Below are 17,423 nucleotides of genomic sequence, written 5' to 3' on the forward strand. Positions count from 1 at the left end.
ATTTTTCAATAGTCACAAATTCAGATCTAAAATTTCAAGTTACAATTTTTCAAAGAAAACATCAGTCAAATTCGATTGCTCAGATCGAGAAATTCAAGTTAAATATTCACACAGTAACACCTGGGCTACCCAGGATAGGAGAAACAATTGAGCCTGATTAGGCTACTAATAATAACTTTTTGCTTTTTTAATGCCCAATGTTATCAGCTCCAAGATCCATTGTTTACCACTGTGCTCTCTGCTGTGCTGTTGTTTCTAATAAACTGCTACTTGGTGAACTACTATGTTCATTTAATATGCTACATAGCCAAACTGGGTTTTGGCAATTAGTCTACCATTAGTAAAAAAAAAAAAAATAATCTGTTTTTGTTTTTTAAGATTAAATGAAATAATTGAGTGAGTGGGTGAAATGACGGACCCGACCCTATGATTGTCTTCATCTAACAATCTCTTATTATCTTCTCAGATGCAGTTAATAGTACATTATGGTCTAAGATGGACCGCACAGAAACAGGTAATCCTACAGTGACATCTAGTGGCGAAAACTAGAAATCGCTACTTTATTGATTTACCACTGTGTTTATATACTGTCTATGTTTAAAAACACTATCTGTTTGGAGTCCAAACAGGACATTTTATATAACCTAATTCTTTATGAAAATATGGACTCAAATTCAAATAATCCTATGCATGTGTTTATACAGACTACAATACGCTTACATTTGATAAAACTTATCATTATTAATAATTTTTGCACAAAATGTCTTTATGTGTGCAGTATTTAGGTCCATGTACACGGTTTAAGAGCACTGCCCATGCCCCGGGTCATGTCAGTGAGGGGCGGGGATCACCGTGGAGCTCCACCCTCCTCCAGGCTGCCGTCACCGGGGCTGCCTGCTGGACCGGAGCAACTCGGCACCAACAACCAGCCACTGGCTGCTGCTCTGTGCTGAGTGAAGACTCGGTGCAGCCAGGAGCCTCCCCGCCGTCTCTGCCCGTCAGTTCTCTCGGTCCACGGTTAACGACATGGCCTCCGACGGCACGGACGAGCGATCTCCTCTGCTGTCGGGTCCCAACTCCGAGAACGTCACCCCCACTGCTCCCCCGTACCTGCAGGATTCAAGTCCCCGAGGTAAACACATGTAAAGAGCACTACTGCCTTCATGCGGAGTCATTTTTGGGCGTATCGAGTTTGTGCGAAAATAAAACTGCAGCAATGCAAGGCAAGGCAAAGGCAATCAATCGGCATCTGAGAAAAAGGTGGAGCTTGCACTGTGAGAACTGGAGCAGTGGGTTAGAAAAGAGGGGCCTACAACAACAGCAAGATCTGTTTTTACTGCAGAAATGCTTACATCACGACCCACTGGGGCCTGTAATGTTTTGGGTCTTCACCCCAAAAAAATAAATAATGGTACGTCGTGATGCTCTGTGAGGCCTCATTGATGTGGGCTGTATGTTGTTGATTGACGGGGGAGAAATGACCCACTGCAGATGAAGGCAGCCTGGCAGCCTTTTGTCCCAGCTGCAAATCGACAAAATGCCCAGATGTGTCCTTCATGGATGGGACCAAACCCATAGCAGGGCATGTTTTAAATGTCATAATGTTACATCTAGCTGTCAGTTTGCTCATTTGCATGGAAACTGCACTGTAAACAACACATATTTGGCCTTGATCTTGCAAAGATTGTTTGAATCTATACTAGCAGCTTCAACGAGTACACAAATGTGCATCTACAACCAGGGAACTGACACAATGTCCACATTCTGCTTAGTAAACAGCTGGATGTAGGTTACAGCACCATAATGCATGGAGGGCTGAATGACCAAGGCAATTACAGCTCATAAATCCTCAGTCTAGAAGCTGCTGTCAGGACTGGATTTGGCACCGAATTTAGTCTGATTCTGTATTTAGAAGAAGATTAAATCCCATTTTGAAGCTGGAGACATGCATCAAGACATGCTTATTCTTTTTTGTTGGAGGCTTCGCTTGATAAAAGTTCCCTCTTAGGATTTCTACAAAAAACGTACACATCCAACTCTCATATTCAAGGATTATGTTTTGTTTTAGGTAAATTGAGCTTCAGACACTGTTCAGACAGTAAGTTCCCCCTCGACTCATAAAACACAACATGTCTTTGCTTTTGTCTGCTGCAAATTAATATATTCATTGACCGTGTCATACTCTTTGCAAAGCATTTTAGGACAAACGGCTAATATCGAGCAAACAAAATGTTGAAAAATGAACATTTTATTGTTCTGAAGCAGTCTAATCTTGCAGAGCTCATATTTCACCACCGGATTATTCACAAAGACTTTAACACTGGACTGTCATAACCTGTGAACTGGCAGCCTGTTTGAATGTTACAGCACAGACTGAGTAAAATTTAATGAATGTCTGTATATGTCATGGCTTATAGTTTCTCCTCCATCTCTGCACTCTGGTAAATGGTTAATCCCAGTTTCTCTGGGTTTGTTGGGGAACAATATGCTATCAGCCAATTTGGGGTAAATCCTCTATCAGTCAAAGATGCCAAAACTGAGCTGTTTTCCTAAAACACAATAACTGAGATGATGCTTTGACTTATAATCAGCTGCATTTAGGAAACTGAGTAAACATGAGCTGTGATTAGGATTGAGTAAAATATGTTATTTCTGAAAGTGACTGCAATCTCTGCTCTATTGATTTCTGTAATATCTTCACAATAGTAATCAATGACTCCTTTACCAGATGAACAGAGTTGTCCACCATCAGTTTGTATTCAGCTGTATCAGGTAGACCTGTATTCACAGTGTGGTGGTGGTGAGAGGCGGAGACCAATGACCTTGGCTGCGTCTGAGTGGTTAGTCCGGTACTGTGCTTGATTTGGTTGTCTCCTGCTTGATGTGTTTCTGCTTGAATGGCAGAATAAATGGACTGCAACAAAGGGCTGTGCAAGCCTTGACAGTGTTCTAATCTTGACCGTGATAAATGAATTCTTCATCTTTACATTTACTCAGTGGCAGTGATTTACTAAAGCTGTTAAAATACACATTTTATCCAAACTTTTAAACCAGAGATGGTGGCAAAATATTATGGCAAAGTCATGCAAGGGAGGAGTCAGGAATCTGCAACATTTATCCTCATGCTGCACAGTGTTTTTGGTTGTTAGGGAAGTGCTAGTTATCCAAGGTAACTGGGAAGGATGAGTCTTGTAATATTCTATACATTTTTTATTACATAATACAAATCTCTCGAAAAGACAAAAACCAACAATGAGTTGATTCTACTAACAAATGTCTGTTTAGCTAAAAGCCTAATATATCTTTATTTTTCTGTGCCATAGAGCTCCATTGTTGTCCAAACACTATTAAAAACCCATCAATGAGCCACATTCATTACAGTCAACATGGGCACTGTAGTTTATGTTGAGTCAGGGGTGTGCCATATCATATTGTATAAGAAAATACCAGTATATAATATGATAACAATGTTTTTTTTATTATCAACAATATTTCATTTTTATTTGTCTACGTCGTGATTTTATATATATATATATATATATATATATATATATATATATATATATATATATATATATAAGCAGCATCACACATGGCTGAAAGTTGCGTTGGTGCTGGCTCTGCCGTGGAGGAGTTGCCTCCAACAAAGGAACGTCAGTGGTGTGGAAGGGGTTTGAAAACCTTCAGCAGCGCTACATCATGAACGCCGTTATTTAGCAACTGCATTAACCATGAGACAAGACGCGCCAGGATCTGATTTAACTCAGGTGACGACAACTGGTCGATCATCACCACATCGCATGCTCGCTTCACGGTAATTAATCGGAGCAACATCATGTCAAAGAAAAGAAAAACTTCACAAAAATATTTTGCAATATCATGACGTTATTTTAAGGCCATGTCGTTCACCCCTACACTGGAGCTTCAAATGTGTAATATTCCACGACTGAAAAGAATCCCAAACAAATAGGCCTACACTATTTACTCCTGCTTGAGTAACATTTGCTAGAAACATCCTAGATGTTTTAGGAAAAGTAATGATTTCCGTCTTTGGTATAGGAATTAATGGGCTGAGTGAGACACAAAGTACTGAGGCGTACTAATTCATCGTTGGTTTTAATTTTATTGATAGGATTTGTTGACATAATGAAAATATAGGTCCTCATCCTTTAACCTTGAAGACATTTTTTTATTTAATGCCACATGAGCAACAGGAAACAGAATTAAAAAAACAAAAGTTTCTGAGCAGTCATTCTTCACTAAAAATCGCAAGTCACACAATCAGTGATGGCACCAGCTGCATAGGGCGTGATCATGACTGTATGTTGTGGTGCTGCTGGTGGAGGTTGTTGTAGTAGAGCGTCTTCTCGTCTTACCTCTGGTTCAGAGGAAAGCCAGTGAAAACCTATTGCTTCTATATTCAGTTTCAAACATACATTAGGACAACTCAAACACAGCAGAGAGAGAAGCGAGTAGAAACAGGCTTCTCCTGAGATTTTTTTTAGGATTTTATTTCATACTATTAGAAGAATTTATGGTTTAAGAAGAGAATACAGTCTGCATCTGACTATATTACATTTTGGATTAACTCAGCTAAATTGAAAATGCTTCACCATGTGCCGACTGCACACAGTCGGAGTGCCCAGTCTGGCATGGTTTGGTTGTAATTCTAGCCGTGTTTGCCCAATTAAACGGGGTGTCCAGTGTCGCTGATTCTTAGAGACAAGCTCGTTAACCTGTTGACTCGTCCAATTATTTCATTCAGAGTGAAAGAAATTGGTTATTTGTGAGATTAAATGCCTCCTTTGTGGTTTTGTTTAGTACTTGGGTCAGGCTTAACACAGACTTGATAATGCATCACAACAGACTTTATTTATACAGGTAATCTCATTGAGACACAGGATCTTATTCTCAAGAGAGACCTGTTATATAGACTGTGATATACTGTTTTGCGGTTGTCTATGGCTACATCAAAATATTATTTCCATTATCCATTAACCAATTGATCATTTAATCAATTAATTGAATAATTGTGTGGTCTAAAAGAAGTCAGAAAATACTGAAAAATGCTAATCCTAATTTCCCTAACCACCCAAAGATTGCATAATTATCAGAATAGTTGCAGATTAATGTTCTGTCGATTGACAAATGCTTGCAGATCTGCTTTTCTCCCATCACTGCCTGAGCTGTGCAGTAAATCTGTACTTAGTTCTTAGTATGCGAAGAATGTAGGTAGTTAGTATAACTGCAGACACACACATTTTGAATAACTTTGCTTCTAATTTAAGTTAAAATTTTATATTTGATGCACTTTCATTACTGTAAAAAGAATTTCTGTTTGCAACAGATATTTTTTTCAGGAGCAAATTACAATGACAAATGACTAAATTCATTTAATGTTGAAGGTTGAATGAAATGGTTTAGTGGAGATCTAAGTATCACGCATATTGTAAAGTATGCTTGACTACTACAGTAGTAAGGTAGTGACTGGTGCAAATCTATGGATTAGATATATTAAAACCTTGAAAAACACATGGAATGTAGACTAATTACAAAAGGTTAATGTGGGATTAAACAGTACAGAGTTCATTTGAATGGCTACTGTAGTTTGTTAGTTCTTTCAGACATTAAAAGAACATTTTTAAGTCTGGTCATTTGATCATGTTGATTATACTTGTTTATGGACCATAAAACACTAAGCAGTGGCCTGGCTTATCTTTGTTTCTCAAACTAAATAGCTCATTAGCCTCATTAGCAGGGGCATTTAAATGTCGCTGCTCATCCAACTGAAGCACCAACTGAAAGTCTGAAGTCTAAAACCCCCCATGTCGATAAAATATGTGTAGCTGCATCTTTACATGTTTCTTTAAAGTGACATGAAGTATTTAATTTTCGACGATCCATGTATTTATAAATAAGGTATATTACATATTACTTGCAAATGTAGCCCAAACGTTAGCCTACATTATACCATCTTGATATGTCCTCAAAATACCACAGCCTCACAATAAGAAAATAGCTCCTATGCTACATGTTAACTTTGTCTGCAGCTTGGCAGAGAGTGGATTTTACGCCATCACTTTGGTATCTAAAAGGGCCCATTGTTTCTTTCTTAAACATAGAGTAGTGCTCGGCCCTAGCCTGACAAGCCAGACCCACGTTACATTTGCTGCCACTAGGGTGCGTCTAGATTTCTAGGCTAGCTCGGCCCCTGACAAAGAGAGAAGAGTCACATGTTTAACAATCAGTGTCGCACACAGGCTGTCATGGGTTTGCATACAGTATGTGCAGGAGTTTCCAGGCTGCCTATCATACACTAGGTTTAATTGTTACTGAGACAGGCATTGAATAATGTTTGTGTTTGTTATATGCCTTTTATGAGAAAAGTTATTCCTGAAAGTGCTTCATATTGATAAGCATTGTAACAGCTCCCTCCTATAACTATAAGTTGTTTTGGGATGCATCAGATGTTGTGTTGTGATGTTTTTGTATATTGTATATTGTTCTGGGTAGCTCATCATAAAATTAGGGCTGCCTGCAACTAGAGATTATTTTCATTATCGGTTTATTAAAAGCACTAAATTCTCACATTTTAGAAGCTGGAACCTTCAAATGTTTTTCATTTTTGCTTGGATAACTCAACTCAAACAGTCAAATATCAACATAGTTGTTGATCGATGTATCAGCTCTATATAAAATGTTTTTAAACTCATTCAAAGATTTGGGACTTTTGGACAGCAAATCTTTTTTTTTTTAAAATTCCTTTTTTTTTTTTTTTTTAATTATTATATGAGATTATCTGGAGGTTTATTCTTAACTTTGGAAATGGCAGTTTGACAAAAAAATGACAATTTAAGGGCGACTTACTGGATTTCCTTCAGCGCTTTCAGCTGTATTTTGTGGCATTAATTAACCGATGACACATCCTGACATTAAAATGATGTTCTTGTGTGAAGCTAACCTCCAGAGATACTGCGATAATGTCTGTTTAATGTCTATAGTTTTATCGATGCATGCACTATTAACAGCTGGCCGTGTGTTGTGTGTTTTGCCTTCCTCCTCTTCTCAAAGCCGAACTACCTCCTCCCTACACAGCCATCGCCAGCCCTGACGCCGGCGGTGTGCCTGTCATCAACTGCCGCGTATGTCAGTCGCTCATAAACCTGGATGGAAAGCTGCATCAGCACGTGGTTAAGTGCACAGTCTGCAATGAAGCTACAGTAAGTGGAAGCCATTGTTGAGGCCGGGGACGGCTTTATAAATTTATTCTTGGGATTGAGTCGTGGTAGTTCAACTGTCAAGTTGAGTAAAGACATTTAGTCTTCAGTTTTATTTGAGCTGCTTATCACTGCTCTCCTCTCCTCCATCTCTTCGGCAATCCAATCACACATGCACAAGCTTTTTTTTCCTGTATTTTTGCACGGCATCATTTGCGTGATAAAACATGGAATTTGTCGGACTGTCAAGAGAGACACCATTTTCTAATGCAGGCCAATTCTTTGACTATTTTTCATCTTGGCAATGTCCACCTTTCAGAACCTTTCCAGATGTTGATGTAGACATCTGTCACATCCATCAGTCAGTCCAGTGATAAGTGCTCCATATGGCTCAAATGTATCCCCTGTGTCTATCTGAGAGCTTTGATCGAGCTGTCAGTGGAGGCAGCAAGGGGAATGAATGGCTGTCATCGCAAACACTTGGGTGGGAAAAGCCATTTCCACTGGCTGATATTTGTGGTGCTTATACATCAACTCAACCATATGATCTTCTATTACACTGGAACAAAACATTGCACAGTTAATAGTGTTTGGCCTTCAGTTGTTGCATCTTATTTCAGCTCAGGTTCCCCAAACACAGCAGATATAAATCTAAAGCTGGAACGATGTGCATCAGGCACACTACTTTACATAAATTAAACATTTCTCAATACAGTCTAATTCCAAGCACAACAACATTCTAAATTGCTTCTGAAATAACCTTATTCAAAGGTGTCTGCAGGTGTGTATATCTGTGTGTATGCAGTTTGGTTTATGTATATATGAAATACATATGTAACAAATATATAACATAAGTGTTACATTAATAAACTTTATTATTGTAATAACAGTTTCTGCCATTGGCCAGCCCAATGTGTGTAGACATAAACAGCACAGAGTCTTGCATACAGAGGCTTTATAAATGACTAACAAAAACAGCATGTCAGAGAACATAATATGGACATTTGGAGCTGATAGGTGAATTAATATATATATTTTATAGATTTAAGGAAAAGTTATTGATTTTGCCCAACACTTTTTACACCCTGTTAGGTCTGAACGGCACCTCTACAGCGTTTTAAACCAACTGCTCCCCTCTTTATGGCTTTGTGTTCTGTATTAAACTGATTTTGATATGTTGCCTTCCAGCCCATCAAGAACCCCCCAACAGGGAAGAAATATGTGAGGTGTCCCTGTAACTGCCTGCTCATCTGTAAAGACACGTCCAGGAGGATAGGATGTCCTCGACCAAACTGGTAAGTAGCAGGCAGTCATGTTCAGTCTCTTTACATTTCTTGTATTTTTACTTCTTTTCCGACGCCAAATTTGAGGCTTTGATAAAAATCTCAACACCGGGAAAAGTCAATTTTTTATAGGGCAAATCAAGCTATTTCTATAGTTTCATGTCATCAAAAACTTGTATAATCTTGTCTTGGATTGGTTGTAAATATAAGCTTGCCCATCTATTTGTTCCTTCGACAGCAGACGCATAATCAACCTGAGCCCGGTGATGGTTATCCCAGAGGAGCAACCTGCCCAGCCGGCACTGCCCATCCAACCTGAAGGGATGAGGGTGGTCTGCGGTCACTGTGGCAACACCTTTCTTGTACGTAAACCCACCAAGACAACCAATCTAACCAATCACAGAGTTGTTTATGCAGAATTGTGTTGCTGTGCTGTTGTTGGTACGTGCATATTAATAATCTTGAGAGAAAAACCACAACTTATTCTTCACTATTTGGTGATGGCAATAGGGACATAGTTGCAGAGTTTTTTCGAGGGCTATAGCTTATTCAAGTTAATCCAAAGCACACATAAGAGCTAATAAAATGTTCTTCTCCTGTTGATCTTTTATATTTGTTGAAATGAAAACAGAATATGATGTTTGCAAGTGGCTGTCATGCATTTGGGGCACGTTTCCTTTCCTCGTCTGGCTCATTAACACCTAATAGCTGTGTGGTTGCAGCCTTTTGCAGATTATTCCCATTTTAAATGAAATTGTCTTCCTGCACCCTGTGTTGAAGATTAGTATTTTTGACGTGTTCACTTTGATGGTGGTTTAAAGGTGCAATATGTAATATTGTGTGTAATACTGGCAGCTAGCGGTTAAAATAGTTACTGCAGTACAAATTCAAAATACTGGAGAGTCGTTTCCCCCGCCCCCTCCTGCCCAGACTCGAAGTTCACGGAGGTTGCCAGGCTGAGACCGCAGCATTCACAACAATGTTGCTAGATGCTTTTCTCACATAGCCAGACATTACTTCACAGCACAGCAGAGTAGCTAACGTTAGATGCTAGTCTCACATAGCCAGTCATTACTCCACAGCACAGCGTAGCTAACGTTAGATTCTGGCTATATTGACAGTCATAAAAGCCCGTGCTCATTCGGGGCTCTGTAACCAACTGACAGACACACTTTTTCGGTTTAAAATTACAGTATGAACCGCTAAAAACACAACAACCTCACCGTCCTCTCCACACGCCAGTCAGGCACACTTCCTCGGCTTAGAATTACAATACGAAACGCTAAATATACCACTACCTTGCGACGGGAACACACTTCATTGGCTTAGAATTACGGCAACAATCGCTAAACACACTGCAAACTCACAGTCCTCTCTTTCGGATCTTACAGCCCCCTCTCGTGGCTTAAAATAACTCACCGTTGTGGGCTCCAGCCCCGCTGAAGAGGCACATGCTGTACACAGCCATGGGCTTGCCTGGTCCACACCGGTAACGTTAGCAGTAAGCAGGGTTAGCAAGGCAGCGTTAGCCAGGACCAGTCGGGATCACTTTACTGTCTCAATTGTTTTTGCAAGTAACCAACTCCGGTACTCTAGCTATATAATTCAATGTGAGTACACAAATGTTGAAATGACAAAAATGCCGCTAGTAGCTGTGATAAATTAGCCTGAAGCTAATGCTTACCGGTTCAGGAGGAAATAAGCCGATTCTACGTCCTTTTGGGCTCTAAGCTGTCTCCATCTTTCAAATACATCTCCAATATTTACCAGGGGTTGTTACGTCTCTGGTCACGCAACTGTTAGAAAAATGCTGTTTTCTTTTTAGGTTCGGGCAGAATCTATCTCTGTTGATCCTGTTCGTTTGTTTGCTGCTTTCATGGCTGTACTACCGTTACAGCTGTAGCGTGCTGGGTTTACGTTTTTACAGGTATATCTGGCAACCCAGCCTGGCTGTCAAACTGGGCCGTTGATAACAACACACAGATCAAAACATAAACATAAATTCCGTCACGGAATGTAAATTTCAAAAAGAAAAATACTGAAATTAGCATTGTTGTCAGAAAAGATAGTATTTCAGTTTAACATGTTTCCTTAATATCTGATGAGGCATTGGTGTCATTTTTGGATTTATTACAGTACAAATATTACATATTGGACCTTTAAATACCTTATACCTCTATTTGTCATGTTGCATATTTATAAAAGGAACTGTGAGGTGTCTCACTGAAGGAAGAAGGTGCAGAACCTGAGATATTGAGTCAGTATGACTCTGACTCGCAGGTCAAAATCAGTGCTATTGTCCTCTAAACTTTTGCACATTGTCGCTTGCGACGTCTGTAGGGCAGTGAGGACGCCATGTCATCCCAGCCAATGTCTGGCATCCCCAGCGATGGCTCTCCCCCAGCACAACAACAGGTTGAGAAAGCTGGTCATACTGGTGGACATATTAACAACAGCCTAACCTGCTCCAGTTCAATCTGTGGCCTTATTTACACTGGTGATAATATGACGTTGTACACATCTGGCTTTCACGAGAGCTTCAGTTAAAGAGAGGTGAATTAGAATTTTTTAATATACAATTGGCTTAAAATCAAAGCTGATTTGGCCTGAATTTCAATTGAATTTTTCATTGCTTCTCTGAAGCCAGATGTCAAAAGTCACATATTAAACTTGTGTCAATAGGACCTTAAATTATTAACACCCTTATTGAAACAATTGTATAAATACAATCCTAACTAATATAATATAACAATAATTCCAGATGCTAATTTATCCAACATTTTGATATATTCTTTGATAAAGACATAATAAATAGATTTACAAGTTGCAGACTGTCATAATAACTGATCATGTAAATCATTCCCAGTAGTTCTTATGTTGATTGTTATAAAAGTACAGTCGGATTATAGTGTGTTGTTACATTTCTGTGTTCACACGTGCATGTGTGGATGCTCCTGTAATTTACCTTAACAACTTTTCTTCTTCTGTTTCCACACAGTGGATGGAGCTTCGGTTTAACACGCTAGCCAAGTGTCCGCACTGCAAAAAAATGTGAGTCCATCAAACCTCCATCTAACTCAGTACACAAATCACAATGTGAATCACCGTAGCAATGTGTTTTCAACTCATGTATTTCAGCTGACCATTTTCAGTTTTTGGATGTTTTTTTCTGACTGTTGCAGGCAGCATTTGGTTTTCATTTTATTTATGTAAGGTGTGAAAATCATTTAGCAGACTCTTGGAACTTTGTAAAGTCTACAATCATCCCAGTGAACATCAAGCCTGTGTTGATTTTTGTCAAAGTTACATTATTGTTGCCTAGTTTTACAGTTAAAGACTGATTTAAAATGTTTGCGTCATAGTTAGAATATAACTTTTATTTATATAAATGCAGACTTGGATGTTCACTGTGAAGTTGCTATGAGGGTGAAGAATCTGCAACTTTGTTTTTATATTAAATGCAGAAATAAATTGAAGCCAATGGCTGCCATAAAAAAAATCAGATTTTCTCAAATGCAGGAAGCCTTGTTTTTGTAAATGGTTAATTGTGATGTAAAGTTTAAATGATTTGCAGGTCTTGTGGTCTTTAAAGTAAAAAAAAACTACTGTATATTAGAGGGAGCAGAATACTTTAAAACATAGAAATCACTGACTTTACACTAAAAGCGTTGGCATAGACACTCATTCATGTAAGTTTGTGTGAGCTTGTACTTTTAACGTTGAGCTCTTGTTGCTGGTGAAGTTTTCAAGCACTTACTTTATGGATGCTGAGCTATATAGGTCTGGACTTTGTAGTTCTTGTAAGGAGAGGGGAGTGGAGCTGATGGAGGCTAATCTAGACGCCTGACAGGAATTAGAGCCTGGCCTCAATACATGTAATAGTAATGGGGTAGGAGGGTCACAGTGTTGAGAGGTGGTGGGAGGGCATTGAAAGGTGTGTCTGAAAGTGATGATATTACTGTATCTACGCAGTGATGCTGAGACGACAGACAGCCTGCATCAAAACAAGCTGCTGTCTTTGCCTCTGTCTCTTATCACTGCATCTGCCTTTTTCTATACCTCTGCGTTTGTCTCTGTCTCGCTCTGTACCTCTTCTGCCATCTTTCCTTGTATTTTATTTAATATTTGGACAATATCTCTATTTACATTTCTCTGTCTTTCACTCTATTTATATCTACTTATCTTTATCTCCAGACGTAATTGTAGTTGCTTAAATATCGCTGCAGTGTTGAAGCAACATTTGTCAGAAAGAAACATAACTCCAACATAAAACATTACAAACAACATTTGCAAACAAAAAAACTTTCTGTCTCCTCTCCCAGAGTTTTACAAATAAAATGCGTGATGAAAATGTCTCTCTTCCGGAAACACAACTCTTTGTCTTTTTATGATAATCCAGCCGTAAGAAGTCAGGAGTGATAAAGGGCTTTTTACTTAAATGTGTTGTCTTAAATCATCATATAATGAGCACTAAAACATAAAATGGGATTTGTATTCCGTCTAGCCTATACTATTTTCTGGGAGACCATTAAACCATTTAATATGTTTATAGCAAATAGTAATGGTAATAATCTTTGAATTAATTTCTACCTTTCACCTCAGTGTCTCCTTATCTTTTTTGTTTTCTATCTCTTTCAGCCGTATTTTCTTAGTCTGTATCTTTTCCTCCCTTGTAACAGATGAAGTAACATGGAGTCAAGTACATTTACAGTACATGATTGCTTATAAGGAACTGCTACTTTTTGGTATAGTAGCACTTCACAGAGGAAAATCCCCCAATTACATGTGTAAAGTGTTGTAGGGCATTTTTTTTGCAAGTGATGTTCAGTGCTTAAGTCTTTAAAAAACATCCTTAGAAAAGAGGTCTGCTCCATATATGGTCACAGTTCAAATGAATGAGATGGTCAGGTGGCACAAATGTAAACAGAGTCGAACAAAGACGAAACGTGACAGCAGAAGGAGATTTTTTTTAAGGAGAAAGTAATAAATCAGGTGATCAGGCTTCCCATAAGCCATCTGAATACCAACGATTCCTGAAGAATGCTTGAGTCCCGTCACATGAGAGGCATGTGAGAGCAGAGAGGGTGAAGCAAAACAAAAAACTGATGTCAGTCTGGTGCTTTAGGGCAGTCACTATGGGTGGAATTTAAGTTGTGAGACTGACCTCTGGCGCTTTCATGTGTGACTTAAAAAGAGGAAGAGAGATTTTTTTTCTGGGAAATGGGATGAAGTCGTTATCAGTAAATATCAGAATGCAAACCATTTAACCATTTCTGTACCACAAAATGTTTCCAAGGTTTTGTTTACTCCTACTGGAGTTTCAAATATTCAAGTTAAATTTTAAGTTTTTTAAACCATAGCCATATAACAATACACATACAGCAGGATGAGATGTTTCTCTTCTCACTCTCTTTCTGCAGATCCTCTGTTGGCAGTGCGCTCCCTAGGAGGCGTTGTTGTGCTTATATTACTGTAGGAATGATCTGCATTTTCATTGGAGTGGGTTTAACAGTAAGTACGGTCTTTGTCTTGTTTGTGTTGTTTGAAGTGTGTAAGTAAATATGTATATGGTGTGTAGTGCTTTCAAAACAGACGTTGCCAAGTGCTTCACAATGAAAGCATTTAGCAGGAAATATCACACAGGCAGGACAGTAACAAACATAAGAGCAATCAAACAGAAGTGACAAAACATAAGTAACATTTAAAAAAAGCATAACATCAGATAAAGTGTGAGAATGTAAGTGAGTATGGAGAAGTTTTTTTAAACAAGACGAGTCTACAGACACACTAGCAGCTATGCGAGGCTGTACTTGTACTGTTAATGCTAACATACTCACTATGACAATGTTAGCACGCTGATGTTTAGCAGGTATAGTTTACCATGTTAACGTGCTAACATTTGCTAACACAAATTACAGCTGTGGATGATGGGAATGCCATTACTTTAGACAGTGTTTGGTCATAAACCAAAGGACCTGATGATGGTGCTAGATCAAAAGTATTACAATTCATCCTGAGAGGAACATTATGGGTGTAGCAAATTTCATGCAGTTCCATCCAATATTTAAATATTTTACTCAAAACCCCCAAAAATGGAACCTCATGGTGGCACTTGATGGAAAGTCAGGGAATCGGCAAAGTCAGTAGCATTCTTGTTCTGGGGAACACAAATGCCTTTTTTCAATTTCATGGCAATCCATCCAAAAATTGTTAAGATGTTTCAGTCTGAACCAAAGTGGTGGACTGACCGGCCAGCAGACACTGTTATCCATAGAGTCTTGCACTTGAGTTCAGGAAATCTCCAGTAGACGCTGGGTAGCTGACCTGAGAAACTTTAAATGACTATATGGTCACAGCATTTAAAAAATGTGCTTTACCGTTTTAAAATAAATAGATAAATAGAGAGATATAAAATGGCATATCCTGTGTAGTGGTTTTAGTGCATTCTTACAATACATCAACTACCCTTTGGCCTGTTAAACCTCTGGACTGTTGAGTAAACAAAAACTCTTATTTTGTACAAACAACTGCATATTGTTCTGTTTTGCACAGTATATCAGAGTCACATCAGACTTTCACAACTTGGTCTAATCATATTAGAATCATAATCACTTGATAATAATCTCATGGTATTACAGTCCCTAATATTTTAACTCAAGATTACTGAGCTTGTTGTAGTTAATATCTCTTTTTTTTTTTCTTCGATGAAGTGGATCACATCACTGATACATAGACTAATCTCTCTCCATAAAGATAAACGTTTATGAATGCATAAATGAAAATCTTTATTCTTTTTCTTCTTAATATTTCACCCATCTTCTCTTTCTCTCCTCCGTATTATTAGGTTGGTACTCGGGACTTTGCCAATCGTTACAACGCCACCTACGTGTCCTGGGCGTTCGCCTACCTGCTGGGTCTCATCTGTCTGATACGAGCCTGCTACTGGGGTGCTATCAAAGTCAGCTACCCAGAGAATAGCTTCGCCTAGAGCGGACTCGGCACAGCTCGGCACGGCACGGCCCTGTGCGGCTGGAAAAACAAACCACACTTTTAGTTTTTTTCCATCTTGTTTAGATTTCAAACCGGCCATGTTCAGCAGAGTGGAAGGTCTGCAGAGCGACTGGACAGGAGTGTGTTAAAGAGGTGTATGTTGGAGATGTATCTTGTTGTGTTTGTGTGTAGAATGTTCAAAACAGTTTTGACTCGCTGAACAAATCTAATGTATGTTGATCAGTCCTCCTATAGTCCACAAGGACTCAAATCCTGGCCAGGTTTTGCCACAATCCTCCAATATCCAGAATCATGAATTTAAAAAAAACATATTTTTTTTTCTTAATGAATGCCAAGATTTAGATTAAAAAAAAAAAACATTAGTTTAGCAACCTGGTTGGATTTGGTCTTTCTGGACCAGTTTTCTTTTGTGTTTTTCCGCACTTGATTTCTTTTGTTACTGACCAGACCAAAATGAGACACCCTCCTAAGAACAATTTACCCATTGCACTACGATTATATGCAATTGTATGTGTTGTTTTGCTGCTAGTTTAACTCCTGCTACATAAAGCTGCATACCCATATTGTATTGTAACCATTTACCTTGCCTATGTACACTGACATAGTATTGCATTATGATTTTAACTTTTGAAATGATCACTTTTTAAAAGAAATCCTTAAATACCCATGTGTGCCAACTTTGCTGCCCAGTATTAGTCAAGATGAGCAAAAGATCAGCAGGAGCTTTTTTTTTTTTTTTTTTAAATCAAAGTGTTATTTTTTTCTGGTGCCATGCAGCTTTGAACTTACAACAGCAATAACCCTTTTATTTGAGTTATTTTGAACCGTACCTCCCTATGTTCTACACTGCGTTTCCGTTGCCTTCTCACTAGTGGAAATGATCCCACAACATGGGGACTTAGTTTGCATGTTGACTTGTTTCTGCTCTGTCTAAGGTGGTGTTTTTTTCAGTTTTCAGAGAGGTAGCTGAAGCTTCTGATGCTCCTGTCTTTGCTCCTTCTGCCTGTGAGTTAGAATGTAAATCCTCCCCCCCCTCCCCCCTGCTTATAATCGCCGCTCTCTGACCTCCGGTGAACTCTCTTGCTATAGGCTAACTCAGCATTTACCAGTGGGCACAGCTCAAACTTCTAACCTTGTTTTGAATGTGATGATTATGATGATGATGATGATGATGAAGCAGAAAATAATGTTAAAAAAAAAATACTGTACTCTTTGTACATAGTTCAAATTCAGTACTTGGAAAACTGTAGTGAGCGGTGAAAGAAGAAAGAAGGTTGCTCGTGGGTCTTTTTAAAAATGATAATTTATCAATAAAATGCAAAAACTGCCTGTATTGTTCCGTTTGCTCATTGGCTGTGAAGACATACAAGATTCAAACAAACGGGATGTACTTAAGTAATTTTGAGAAACTTACTTTTCCATTATTTCCATTTATTGCTCTTTTATACTTCTATTTCATTACATTTCAGGGGAAAATATGTTGTAGTTTTTTTTTTACTCCACTACATTTATTTGATAGCTATAGTTGGTGTCAGATTAATTTTTATTTGTGAAAAATAGATACATAAATATAAAATGGGATACATCACTGTAGATTAAACCATCCAACAATATATAACGAAGCATTTCATAACTGGACCAGCTACAACATTAAAATGCTGCTTGCACAATAATGTCATTACAAATAATCCAATAATACAAATTATATAATAGTATAACAATTTGAAAGGGGGCAATTTTCCTAAAAAGTACTTTTGACGCCTCACTACATTTTTGCTGATATTACTCACATTTATTAATGGCTTAATCATTTCATTTAAAGTGCTCATATTATGCTTTTTTTTTCCATTTCCTTTATTGTGTTATATATCTTTTTTGTGCACGTTATAAGTTTACAAAGTGAAAAAGCCCA

The 17,423-nt window shown here is 38.4% G+C and overlaps 1 protein-coding gene across 3 annotated transcripts; it reads left to right on the plus strand.

The window, feature by feature from the left end:
* The first annotated feature begins 854 nt into the window (after positions 1-854).
* pip4p2 (phosphatidylinositol-4,5-bisphosphate 4-phosphatase 2) lies at positions 855-16,844 on the plus strand. Of its 3 annotated transcripts, XM_039821087.1 has the most exons (8): positions 856-1,132; positions 7,072-7,220; positions 8,406-8,512; positions 8,739-8,862; positions 10,841-10,915; positions 11,499-11,551; positions 13,921-14,011; positions 15,345-16,844. In XM_039821087.1, exons 1-8 carry the CDS (start codon positions 1,027-1,029, stop codon positions 15,486-15,488), a joined length of 849 nt encoding a protein of 282 aa, XP_039677021.1. In that variant the 5' UTR covers positions 856-1,026; the 3' UTR covers positions 15,489-16,844. The 3 variants fall into 3 exon arrangements, with proteins under 3 accessions (XP_039677023.1, XP_039677021.1, XP_039677022.1); XM_039821088.1 differs by lacking the exon at positions 10,841-10,915 and having other exon boundaries at positions 857-1,132; XM_039821089.1 differs by lacking the exons at positions 11,499-11,551; positions 13,921-14,011; positions 15,345-16,844 and having other exon boundaries at positions 855-1,132; positions 10,841-11,486.
* Positions 16,845-17,423: the final 579 nt, after the last annotated feature.

The sequence above is a fragment of the Perca fluviatilis genome, chromosome 13, assembly GCF_010015445.1.
Source record: "Perca fluviatilis chromosome 13, GENO_Pfluv_1.0, whole genome shotgun sequence".
Taxonomy (NCBI): Eukaryota; Metazoa; Chordata; class Actinopteri; order Perciformes; family Percidae; genus Perca; species Perca fluviatilis.